General features: G+C 40.3%; 1 protein-coding gene across 1 annotated transcript in view; it reads left to right on the top strand.

The window, feature by feature from the left end:
• grm5b (glutamate receptor, metabotropic 5b) overlaps positions 1-6,157 on the top strand; it is a gene marked incomplete at both ends in the record, with an annotated part of 44,521 nt that extends 38,364 nt beyond the window's left edge. Inside the window, 5 exons of the mRNA XM_080054047.1 lie at positions 513-671; positions 1,157-1,282; positions 1,963-2,145; positions 3,009-3,175; positions 5,074-6,157. Of these exons, the coding sequence (XP_079910173.1) occupies positions 513-671; positions 1,157-1,282; positions 1,963-2,145; positions 3,009-3,175; positions 5,074-6,157 (1,719 nt within the window). The remainder of the gene's footprint in view (positions 1-512; positions 672-1,156; positions 1,283-1,962; positions 2,146-3,008; positions 3,176-5,073) is intronic.
• Positions 6,158-13,440: the final 7,283 nt, after the last annotated feature.

The following is a 13,440-nucleotide window of genomic DNA, read 5'->3' as shown; positions in this document are numbered from 1 at the left end:
TAGAACATTCTTTAGATGCTGGAGAACCATTAAAAGGGATACATCTATGTGTGTAAGCAGAAAAACAGGGGACATAGTCACCTGATACTCCAGATTTATTTTCCCTTTCATAAGCACTTTGGAAACCTACCGGTTGATGTAAAGGGCTATATAAACCAATGTTGATTAATTGATTGAAATGTTCATAAGGGTTAGAGCCAGGGGCTATGGGTACCATAACATCAGAAGCAGCGCAAAGGTCAATCCTCCCCCTGTTTCGAGGGGTTTGGGAATGAGGGCTGAGGGAACAAGGAATACAATTACGTGATGATAGGAAACTGCTATAACCAATTCCATGAATATATTAAACTTCACTCTATAGATTTTGACTAATTTGTTTCTCACTAATATGTCTGCATACTAAGGGCAGTGGCAGCAGTGCAGAAATGCACAAAGTAGTTTTCCAGAATATATTCTACAGTATGTTGTTGAGTATAGACTTTATATACCGATGTTTGCCATCCGATCCCTAGACAAACCGCATTGCTCGGATCCTGGCCGGCAGCAAGAAGAAGATCTGCACAAAGAAACCTCGCTTCATGTCTGCCTGTGCTCAGCTCATCATTGCCTTCCTCCTCATACTGCTGCAGCTGGGCATCATTGTGGCTCTCTTCCTCATGGAACCACCGAAGGTAAGCTGTGTGTGTAGCTGTGTTCCCTTTGTGTCAGGTTTTCATTGTGAGTGGGAGAGTGACTCATTTACAGATCGACTTAAGAACAAAAACAAATTGACAGAGAGACACATAAAGAAGAATAACAAATGGAAGTGGTTGTAAAATAAGGCCTCTGAAATATCTTTTACATAATTGATGTTTTTAAGACCATGACACAGACAGTAATAGATTACGTATTACATCAACTGTGAATCTCTACAAACACATTTGTGTCGCCTTTATCTAGAGCAGTTAAACAACACTGCAACTCTTTGCCAGCAGACTCTCAAGTTGGTAGCTTAATCAATGGCAATGTTAGTTAGTTAGAATTAGAGGCATACACGGTCTGTTTATTATGGCATTGTTTACATTACATTGAAAGACTAGAAATGATGCTTGTATTCAAATCTTTCTTCAAGTGTTTTGTCATTGGCATGCCCCATTTGGTCCTTGTGTCTTTATAGGTGATCCATGACTACCCCAGCATCCGCCAGGTCAACCTCATTTGCAACACCACTAACCTCGGTGTGGTTGCCCCGCTGGGATACAATGGCTTGCTCATCCTCAGCTGCACTTTCTATGCCTTCAAGGTACTAGCTTGGTTTAATTAGGAAGCTGTTTGTAACTATTGTACATGACTACTTACGAATCAAGAATTTGATGATGCCTTGAGGATTTTGAATAGTGTTGAATATGAGTGACACTTATCAAAACTGCAGTCACAAAATGGTCAATCAGTGCTTAAAAATGTAACTGTAGGTTATTATGTATAAGAACATGTGTACTAACACTACATATGTAGTATGAAGAGTGTGTTTGTTACTTCAAGCTAGTGTAATAAATACACAGATAATAGCAATGATTGAACCCCTGTTTGTGTTTGGTGCACTACAACTTTTCAACAGCAGTAATTGTATTACACCAAACACATTAAAAAATCAATGTTTGATCATGTGTGGCCTGCAGACATCTTATTTCTGTATTGTGTGAGAGATAAATAAAACAGTAGCTGAAATATACTGCACAAATGATTGAACAGAGAATACCAATACACACTTGTTGGTGCAGGGATATGCTCCCATGTCTCATGGCATGTCTAATACACTTGCACATAACAATGAGGTCAGGTTAAGTCCAAATTATAACAGTAATGCAAAGGCAGTGTGATTTCTATTTCTGGTCATGTAAAAGAACAGTTTAACCAAAATGCAGAAATGTATGAATAGTTGCTTAAACTTTCTCTTACACCGACTCTATCTTTCTCTCCAAGACCCGCAACGTCCCAGCTAACTTCAATGAGGCTAAGTACATTGCCTTTACCATGTACACCACCTGTATTATCTGGCTGGCCTTTGTACCCATCTACTTTGGCTCCAACTACAAAATTATCACCATGTGCTTCAGCGTCAGCCTCAGTGCCACTGTGGCTCTGTGCTGCATGTTCGTACCCAAGGTAAGGGTTAAAAATGCACAGTTTCTCACTCCTTCACTGCTTTGATCTGTAGCTGTCTTGATATTGTTCAGTCTCCCTGAACCTTAACATTAATGCCTCCGAAGATTCTATATAATTCAATCTAAATCATTGCACGACATATATTAAACTGCAGGTAACCATGGAAACAGTGATAATAATAATGCATGCCACATTACCAATTAAATGTACGTCCTCGTCTCAGAACCAAGGAAGAGGAACTTGTTTTTTTCCACTGAATAAATTTACTATTTCACATTCATTTGTTTCGCCACAAGTCCCGATGTGCATGCAATAAGCCATAATTTGGTGAGGATAACCCCAGATTTTTTGTTGCTCATGACCGTATCAACTGTCTGACAGTAGCACCCCAAGTATACACCATATAATTGAAAGTGACTGTTTTTAAATAAGTAATTAGAAAACTCGAGATTACATTTTACTCAAATGCCAGCTTTAAAGTGAGAAAGCTCATTTGAAATATTATCACGCGTCACGTTTTCTCCCACTTATACAGTAATAGCTAGATATTCCTTCCTGCAGGGCTTCAAGGAGAACGTTAATGCTTAAACAACAACAGAAATACATTAAATAAAAATTATTTGCTAGTCCTTCTTTAAGAACTTCATTCATTCTTCATTAGAGTTTTTCGTTAAAAAGGGTGAGTCGGGAAAGCTTTTATCACTACTCTAAAAACATTTATTTAAATCTAATGATTGCCAAAAAACATGAGTCATGAAGGTCTTTGCTTGTGCTTTATGTAATTACATTTAGTAGTCTTTTTCTTTAGAACTGCTGCCATACAGTATATGATTAACATATGTAATGTTTTCTTTTAATATCAGGTGTACATCATTCTAGCCAAGCCAGAGCGTAACGTGCGCAGTGCCTTTACCACTAGCACAGTGGTGCGCATGCACGTAGGCGACGGTAAATCCTCCTCTGCTGCTAGCCGTTCCTCAAGTCTGGTCAACCTGTGGAGACGCAGAGGCTCTACTGGAGAGACACTCAGGTACGTGTGTCTGTCTGTGTGTCTGTGTCTCTGTGCGTGTGTGGCCAGGTTAATGTCAGGTTACTCCTCAGTTACAGTCCAAGGCTCCATTTCTGTAATGGCCCCACAAGTCTACTAATGTTGTGTCTGTGTCTGAATCTTGAATCTTGTGTGTTCGAGGTCTCTGCGAGATTGATTCTCTGAACTCCCCTGAGCCTGCTTGAATGTTCTTCTGACCCTAACATGAACCGCAGACAATTGCCTAATGGAGACATGGGAAAGATAAAGAAAGAGAGCAAGGAGTGAACTGAGGGAGGGAGGAAGGAAGGGTATAAGGAGAAATGTGGAAAGATACAAATCTAAACAGAGAGAGAGGGAAAAGGGTGAAGGGAATGGCCAGAGAGATGAAACGCAAAAGTGATGGAAAAGAGAGAAGAAAAGGTGAAAAGAAAGAAGACATTATAACTTTCAAACCCAGCTTAAGGCCACCTACCAGTCATTCTTGGTGACAAGGAGCCGATCAAAAAACACAAAGGGAGTGATGCACAGCCACTTGCCCAGAATAAGAGGGAGGAAAAAAGACCAGAACACGTTTCGTTTGTCAGCAGGTTGTTCCAGCTCATCCTGCTTGGCAAGCAAGATTTCAATCACACTCTTATGGGAAATGTCAGGAGAGTTGCCATCTTGGCTTCTTTTTTATTTCTCTCTCCCGTGGTTCTATCTTCCTCGGTGGGTGATGGCAGGGCTGTCTATCTCCCCGGGAACAGGGCCCTGGAAGCTGTTGCCTTTTGAGGTGCTGTCTTTGTGTTGTCTGACATGACACGGACAGACATGAGACCAGGAGAGAGGGGGAGAAGAAATATCTCAAATAAGTTAACATTTGAGTGATGTGTGTACCAAAGTTTCAACTGCTGGAGAGTGCAGGTTCACATACACTAGACTTTCAAATCAGCCTCAGAGCCTCCTTTGGTGTGTGCAACATGTGTTTCAGCTAGTAGCAATTTTTGGTCTTAGCTGACCTAAGAGACTTTGGGGATCACATAAGTGCAGGTCAACATGTACAGCATATGTTCAGTACGTGTGCATTATGGGTGTGAGTATTACAAGGTTTATGTCTGTATGGGTGTACTGCATGTGTGTCTCAGTTCCTTTGACCCACAGCCATGGTGGACTGAGATTTAATCAGAAGTTCCTCTATAAATTAATCACACTAATTAACCTGACAAAAGGATGGAAGGAAGAAAGTGTGTAGAGAGAAGCAGGGGACAGATTGCTGTGAATGATGTGAAGCAAGTAAAACTGTAAGATAGGGGGAGAAATAGAGGAAGAGTGAACCTGAGTAAGAAAAATGAAGAACAAAAATAGACCCGAAATTTATTGTAATTAAATGACCATATACTGTGTGAAGTTTAACTAATTTTCTGCGATGGAGTCAAGGCTCAATTTGAATGTGTGTCTGTGTGTATCCATTCAATGACATTACTCATCTAGCGACATACATATGATCTAATATAGAGCAGGCCTGCTTTATGGAATGATTTGCCTCATGATGCTAATGCATTGCTAACGAGGGCTTTTAGATTTGCTCTAGAAAATAACTTGGAATTGTCTTGTCTTTCCTTTGCAACATTAATATATCATAAAGTCCAGTCCAGTTTTTTTTATATATATTTGAAAGGAAGTGCATGTTTTGGTTCACTGTGTTTTATATTGCTCACATTCACCTACCAGCCAAGTGAAATAAATCTTTAGCATATAATGTCCACGCTCCTTCCTTTTTGTTTTTCCACATCAAACTGACAAAAAGTAATAAAATAACTAATTAACACAAGATGGTAAATCTATCTCCAAGCACTAAACCCCCCCTGCCCCCCCCCCCTTTTTTCTGTCTTTCCTCCGACTTCCTTCCTGTTCTCCAGCTCCAACGGTAAATCAGTGTCTTGGGCGCAGGCGGAGCGCAGCGGCTCCCGTGGCAACCACCTGTGGCAGCGGCTGTCCTTCCACATCAAGAAGAAGGAGAACAATCAGATGGCCGTCATCAAACCCTTCTCCAAAACCTCTGAGGAACGTTACTGTGGAGGGGGGGACCTGCCGCCACACGTGCCCCTGCCCTCCCTCCCCTCCATGTCCTCCCTGCTGCCCTCTCACCATGACTCTGGCCCAGACAAGACCCTGTACGAGCTGTCTGAAGCCGAGGAGCGCTACTCCATCACCTACCGGCCGCAGACGCCTTCACCCATCAGCACGGTGAGCCAGAGGCTGGTGGCAGGTTGTGTTGAGGAGCCCCAGATGACGGGCATTCCCAATTACCCCAGCAGCGTCTGCAGTGGCGGCAGCGACAGCAGCTGTGGACGCGTCAGCAGCGGCTCTTTTGTAGCCGGGAGCGATGGCCATTTAGTGGTGTTCGACGATCACCCAGGGGTGCCCCCGAACTTTCTGATGGATCAGATCAGCTGTGTGGTGAACCGCTTCGCCGCCAACATCTCCGAGCTCAACAACATGATGCTGTCGCCTTCTCCCACGCACTCGCACACGCACAAACACACGCCTCCGTCTCCCCACCCCACTGACCCGTACCTGTTGCCCCGTGAAATCCCAATGCCCCCAACCCTCACCACCTACGCTGAGGTCCAGCCCCTCCCGCCTGTAGAGTCCAGCATGGGGGGCCGTGGTGGCTGTCTGGTTCACCCTATCCCTCATCCACCTTACCCTCTGCCGCCCCCTCACCCCCAGGCCTCCCCCTCTCTCTCCCCCATGAGAGGAGGCCTGATGGCCTGCCTGGGTGACTCTCCTCTGAGGAGGGCAGAGTTGGAGGAGGAGCTCATTGCTTTGACTCCCCCGTCGCCCTTCCGTGATTCCTTGGCCTCCAGCAGCAGCTCACCTATCTCTGAGACGGGCCTGTGTCTCCCCCCCGCACCCTCCCACCCTCCCCCGTCCCCCCCCTCACCCAGGTACAGCAGACTGACACTCAGAAACTACAGCCAGAGTTCATCCTCACTGTGAGGCGCAGATCAAGAAAGGGAAGAGGACCACTCAAAAACCAACAGGAATGATATGAGTATAGAAGGATGGAAAGACTGAAACTCATTCAACCCTGCATGGAGTAGAAATCTGAAGTTAAGAAGTCGTGGGGGGCCGGTTGGTGAAGACACCGAAGCTGCGACAGTCTGCTGTTTTCGTGTTTACATGTTTGCAGTGAGATGCAAGTATAAGGAGCTTGCCCAATGTTGTATTTTCGTAGTGCTGTTTCTCACAAGTGAGATGTGACGAACTGCAAAAAAGTGGCCACTATAACTATACAGTGTTTTGGTGTTTGTTAAGCCAGAAATCAGTCTCAAAGGTCTAGAGCTAAGTGTCATTTAGGTTTTGGTAGTGGCCTTAAGGTAACATGGCTATCAACTAATTAGAGATTGTGGGTGTGGGTGTGGGTGTGGGTGTGGGTTTGGGTTTGGGTGTGTGAGTGTGTGTGAGAGCATGAGTATGTTTTTGCTGTATTGTAGTCAATTAGAGGTGAAGGCAATGTGACAGCGAAGAGCATTGACTCCTATAACCTGTAACTAGAAGGCTACCAAGGGCACATGTATTTTCATACAATATACGTATAATTGATCATACTAATTCACACACACACACACACACACACACACACACACACACACACACACACGTTGGTGTGAGTGCTCACAAACAAATACAATGTAAGGGAAAAACTGTAAATATATGAGAGGTTATGAATTTTTCTTTGGTGATAAAAATCGAACATGCTTCTGACAAAAGTGCATTGTGTTTACATACGAAGGCTGTATGTTACCCTCAAGAACTTTTTCACAAAACGCATCTTTTTATTCATTCAGCTCTCTTCATTTTTCCTTCGTCGCTCTTTCTCTTACTGCTTTCTTTCATTCCTCCAGTCTTTCAGCATTTTCTACTCTTCAATCTTTTTTCTTCAGAAGTTTGAATGTATATTTTCTACACAATTCTGAAGTAGAAGTTGGGACCAAACCTTTTGTACCTCTCTGTCTGAAAAGGAAAAAGAGATGGAGAGATTGACCAGACCAGGCCTTGTTTCACTTGGATTAATGGCTGAAATCTGACCTCAAAGCTTATATTCTATTGTGCAATGATTTCATCATAGACTGTGCTTTGGATGGGAATAATTGGAATCACAATTCATCTATTATGGTAGCGGTAGATTCCCGCTGGGAGAGAGCCTCCTGCTCAGCTTCTACAATCATCTGCTGCATAGGTGCTGAGACCTTTTCCAAAATCTCCATTCTTTTCAGACAACAAGGGGCAATGAATGTGGTTCATATTGAATGAACAGACATGAGATTGGGATCGATTTTCTCATCCAAAGAAAGTGAATCAGTCAATTACCAAGACGTCAGTTCACTGCTTTGAAGTAAGGTCTGGCCTCATGATACTAATTCCAAATGTCATACATCTTGTATTTGGAAAACATGTTGTGAGAAGACAATTACTGTCATGAATGTGAAAGATTTGCCTCTGAATATTCAAATCATAAATGTCTGTGTAGATGACAACTACAGAGCTGAACTTGCAAAAGATCTCCCATCTATAATTTGACTTTTTAAAGTTTGGGTCTATATCTTTGAAATTCAATATTGTACTTACAATTGCCAACATTGAAGAGAATGTGTGAGTATCAAGAGTGGAGCTGGGACGTGAAATGTGCAGATGAACGCATTGAATTGGATGCTTTTGAGAAATGGGGCCTTGGCTTCGTGTCAGCTGAACTCCCTCCACAGATAAGAGGAAAACACTCAGCAAAGCAATGAAACAAAATACAATAGTCTGAAGGCTGTGATACACAAAATATTTTTAGAAATTTTATATGAGGAATATTATCTGCAGCAGAGACATGGATTGCTATACAGCATCTGATCTAAGTAAAGATAATTGGGCTGTTGGTACCTCAACTTCAAAATATTGCTCCTGTTTTATTGCACATCATGACCTCCATATTTTTCTGAAGTCCGTGGTCTGATTTATCCTCGTGAGCGTAGTGTCTCTGCTCTACAGTAGCCAGCAAGAACAACTCAAAGGGATTCTGTAAATACTAAGGGCATGCAAAGACAGTTCTGTTTTGTTTCAGATCAAAGTAATTTTACTAACATATCAACAAAGGTGAAAAAAATATGAAAAAAATATGTTTTGGAACTATGTTATAACATCATACAGTACCAATATGTGTTACGACTACAGAAACTGTGTTACTACTCTGAATGTGTGAGTGACCATTCCTATTCAAATGTCTTGTGATTCAACAATATAATAATAATTAATATGATTATTGTGCCAAAGGGGTGAGGGAGGGTCTAGCTTACTAGCTTGTGGGTATTTAAGTGATTTCATAAAAAAAAAACTTGGAGAAAAAAAAGTAAATGTAAAACTGTTTCTATTGTTTTGGATATTTTCTATATAAATATCATTTTCCAATGTAAAAGCAATATTCTCCATTTGTATTCAAGGTGCACATCTGAGGGGTTTCTTAAATCATAAACAATGTTTTAGGTTGGGTTATTTTCATCATTTTATAATCTATGGGGGAAAATTCAACAAGATGGTAGGTAGATAAGTTCACATTTTTATTTTCTTAATCCTTATGTCATGAGAGATACATAAGTAATTTATAGTCACAAAGAGGCTGCAGTTCTCTTATTTTTGCAGCGTTATCTTCACATTTTTTCTAATGCGTATTCTTGGTTCAGTCTCTGGTCTAAACTTGTCAATTCAAGTCCAGGGTTTGATGAGTACAATCCACTAGCAGCATAGCTACAGTGTGAGGTAGTTAACACAATTATTTTCATGTGCCATTATTATAATTTTTTGCGTGCTGTTTTTCAAAAGTGTACTGATTAATTGGTGATCTGTTGTAGCTACAAACTTTTTTCCTGGGTCCAAAAGCAAAAAGTGGGTATGCACAATCAAAGTTTGAGATTTGTACAGATACTTTTACTTATGAAAAGGAGAAAACTGTGCACAGCAGAAAAAAATCAAGCAAGTCATTCTGGGTCACAATCACTGACATAATTGGTCCAAAGTGCTACTGTATGTGCATCATTACCTCTACATCTATTCATCTAATTTGACCAATCTGCGACCTGTGGATAAAAAAAAAATCCATTTTGTTGCTACTGCCGGGGACAGTATTTTCAAACATGCTGAAAGTGTAACAGGGAGCTTGCTTCAGCGCTTCAGTTGAGTGTTGTCAGTCCCCCCTTGGGTGAGGTTCAGCAGTTGTTGTGCTACCTCTGCAGAAAAAGGCTGGATCAGAGCTTACATCTACTGCTATCTTATTCTCTCTAAGGGCTTAGTTCTGTGGCAGCATCTCATATTCAAGTCACACATGACCAACGAGTAGCAGCAGGCTTATCAAAAAAATCTATTGTAGCATTTTGGCAAAATAAGTTTTCAGGCTCTCTTGCTTTTGTATCCAGAGTCTCTTCAGTCGTCAGCTTTCTAACATTCTCCATGTCAAAGTAATCGCCCTTGTATGGGAAATGAAGGAAGTTGAGCTACAGTAGTAATGCAGATGGGAGCTTTTCTGCACTAATCACATCACATTTTAGCCCTTCCTCAAAGGATCACAAAAAGATAAAACTCACTTTAATCTGGAGTGAACTTGGTTATAGATATTTCCCCTCACATTTTAACCAAATTCGCCACCATGATGGGTAAAGTCTTATGCGTATAATGTCCACCAAATATGCTGTTGGCTGCCTTTTTCCGTAAATGCACTCAAAAAAATTGGATTGATAATCCCTGCGCTCTAAAATACTTTTAATCCTGACATGCTCATCTGCCGAACGGGTGGGCGGGGGACACAACCTCATTTATTTTATACCTTTTGAATGATAATATAAAACCAGTCCACGGTCCATCATCACCCTGTAGTCTCTTGATCCTTAAACCCTTGTTCAGAGCAAGGTATACAACTTGAAAATCGACAGGCCGTTTCACATTTTTCCCTCCAGTGTTTTTTACACCTGCATTTTAAACAAGCCTATGGTTTCAGGGTGCAAGATTATATCATTTTGGATTGCAGAGAAATCGGCATCTGTGGGCATGTTGGTGACGTACTTATGAGAATGACTTTTAATAGAGGGACCTACATTAGAGTACCACAAAATCCTGCTAATTGAAGGTTTTGCCAGTCTGTCTGGCAGTGCTGTAGAACAAAGCAGCCTCTTACTCTGCCCTATCTAAATATTTATTGGATTTGATTCAGAAAAGAGAACTATGTTTACCGTGTAAACACCACATAGAGAAATACGCGTGTCAGGACAGGATGGGAGAAGAACACTGATGCGAGTTTCATTCAGTAGATATCTAAATTTGGTTCTCACCTTTTAATAGCATTAATGGAGTGAGTAAATCACAAGATGCTTATTCGATTTTAAAGCAAAAGTGTTGTCCTACAGTTTGGCCACTGGGAAAGTGTCTTCCCTTTGAACCCATTCACATTTATGTAAATTCTGTTATTTTTTTAAATTTATTTATTTTTCACACTCATCAAAATAAAACCAATGTGCAGTATGGATAAAATCCAATAAGGATACCCATCCCTAAGAGTTAATATGTGTGCCATAAGCTTATTTGAACGTTGCTTTTTATAACCTGGTAAAGATTAATATGTGATTGTTTGCTCATCCGATTGTCAAATGACTGGTTTTAGGTTTAGGTTGTTGTAGGTTAAAGTGCATGTGGCTTAACGTGAAAAGAAATTGGGTTCTGTATTATATTAATTAGAAGTAAGAATGGAGTTTGTGTGTGTATCTATTTGGCTTCAGGATTTATTTATGAGAAAGTGGAATCACTTATTAAGCAGGTCAGTGTGTCTGTGGTGTGGGGCCATTATCATTTTACATACAGAGAGTTGCTGAGTTTACTGTATTTGTATTGATGATTTATGAAATGTATTTAGTGACTTGACCCCATGATTCAATTTAAACGTTAATTATAACAAACAGCTGTGATATCACACCATGTAACGGACAGGGTTCGTATACAGAGTCTGGAACGTTAGGAAATTGCTTGGTTTTAAATCTTGTCTTTTAAAGGTTTGAAATGTGCTTGAAATCAGAACACATTACTGGAAAAAGCTGGATTTTCTCCAAATTGACCACACTGACTTAGGGAATGTCAATAAAATACTTATTATAATTTTAAAAAATAGTACAAAATTAGATTATAATGTTTATTCTATTTAAGATTATAATGTATAAAATCATAAGAATAAGCATGTTTTTCCTCCCGTATATATATTTTATGATTTTCATTATGAAAATGTGGTAAAAGTGCTTAAATTTTACTCCTAAAAAGCTGTATGAACCCTGAACATTGGTTTCAAAGAAACACACCACTGTGGGTGATTCCTTTGAACAGTCAGAAAACACACTGTGTGCTTTTTTATATTCTAGTGTGTAGATTGCTGCTGGAGAGACATAAACAATATCCCCATTAATAAGCCTGCTTGAAATCCTGATGAGATTCTATTTTGAGTAGTGTTTAGATGAAAATGGAGATGAATGTTGCCTAAAAGGGATGTTTACATTCTCACTGATAGCTTGAGATTAATCAGGTTTAATCACTGTTTTTACTTGTGACATTTTACAAGCTTGTTAGCAGGCGTACACATTTTTTCTCTTTCTCAGAATCGCTGAGGTGGACGATCTGAGTAGAAAACAAATGTCATTTGTCTCATGCTCATCTGCATATCAATTAAGGGGCTTTGTATTGTCCCAATCTGTTTACAACCCAGATGTATCAAAACCTTAATGCAGCTGAGCTCAGTGGAGCAGCCAGTTTGGGCTTCATCTTGATAAAAAGAAAATTATGACGGGTTACCATAGACCTAATTATAGAGATAGTGGAAAGAGCCGAAATCCCTATACGGGCGATGTAGAATGTAATGTATTTTTTCTATATCTTCGTTGATGAATATTTATTCAGTCCAGGCAGAAAATGAGTTTTAGGAAAATGAAAACTAATGATAAATCTGTTACAGTTAGTTATATATATATATATATATATATATATATATATACACACACACACACACACACACACACACACACACACACACACACACACACACCCCACTGGTGTTTTATCACGGCGTCATCATGCTCCTCCACTCAGTGCCAACTTTCTCTCTTCTTCGTTTACAAGTGTCTATAAGCTTGGGGGATAAACACTACAGAAATGTAACTAGATGGGAATTATATCTTCATGAGATTCTATGGCAAAAAAATCTAATTATATTTTACTTAATTTTTCTCATGCCAACATTTAGTAAATGGGATAAAGATGCTCTCAATTCATCTTTTTTTTTCTTTTAAAGGAAGCTTTAGTGTTTATCCACCCTCAGGCACATTTGATAGTATAGTGAATGTCTAAAAGTGTTTTGCTTTCTGATGTTCAGAACTCTATAATGTAATTTGATGCTTTGTTTTGGTGTGAAAGTGACGGATGGTTTTATATTTGGATAGGCCTATTTGATTATCTATTAAATATTTTCTCTCAGCTTTGTGGACTGTGCAATGTGAGGATATACTGGTCTTGCTGTTTAGAGGATACAGTCTGTTTCTAAGTGGCTATATAGGCTAGTTTTTAGGGGTTGATGAGAGGGTGAGGTGGGGGGGATTCTAGACATTTTATTATCTACAGATTTTTTTCCCCCCGATTACTTGTCTCAGCAATTAAATAAAAATACGATTGGATGGTTTTTACTCAGAGAGGTTTGACATCCAAACCAATTGCTTTCAAAATTGTGCCGGCGCCGCGTTGTTTGTCACTGACACTGGGGCATCGTTCACAGGCTCCCAAACAAGCCTGGTAGTAAAAACAATGGCAGTTTGGGCCAAATGGAGTTCTTCTCATCTCCCAATCAATGAATATCTATCTCCTCACTCCAAATTGGCAATTGGGATGCATGTGAAGGCACCTCTCTGGGCCCACTCGTGGCCATTGAGAACAGTAAAGAGAATGGAGAGTGGGCAGTGTTAACAGGACGCTCCTTTTACTTTTGATTGAACTACACAGGGGTTTTGTTCATCAGGGGACACGAAAGCTGGGGATTTCGGAGTTTTTTATGTAAATGCGCTGTTTTGGAGCAATAGAAAAACACATTTAACATTAATTAATACACTAGCGACTAGACAATTAATCCACTTATTTAACTTTGATATATTCCCATAAACCATCCAATCTGGCAGGTATGGCTACACCTATTTATAAATATGAGAGGATGACCACTTTTC

This window comes from Ammodytes marinus, assembly GCF_949987685.1.
Source record: "Ammodytes marinus genome assembly, chromosome: 3".
NCBI lineage: Eukaryota > Metazoa > Chordata > Actinopteri > Uranoscopiformes > Ammodytidae > Ammodytes > Ammodytes marinus.
Note: the sequence above shows the minus strand (reverse complement) of the source record. Positions and strands in the feature narration are given on the sequence as shown.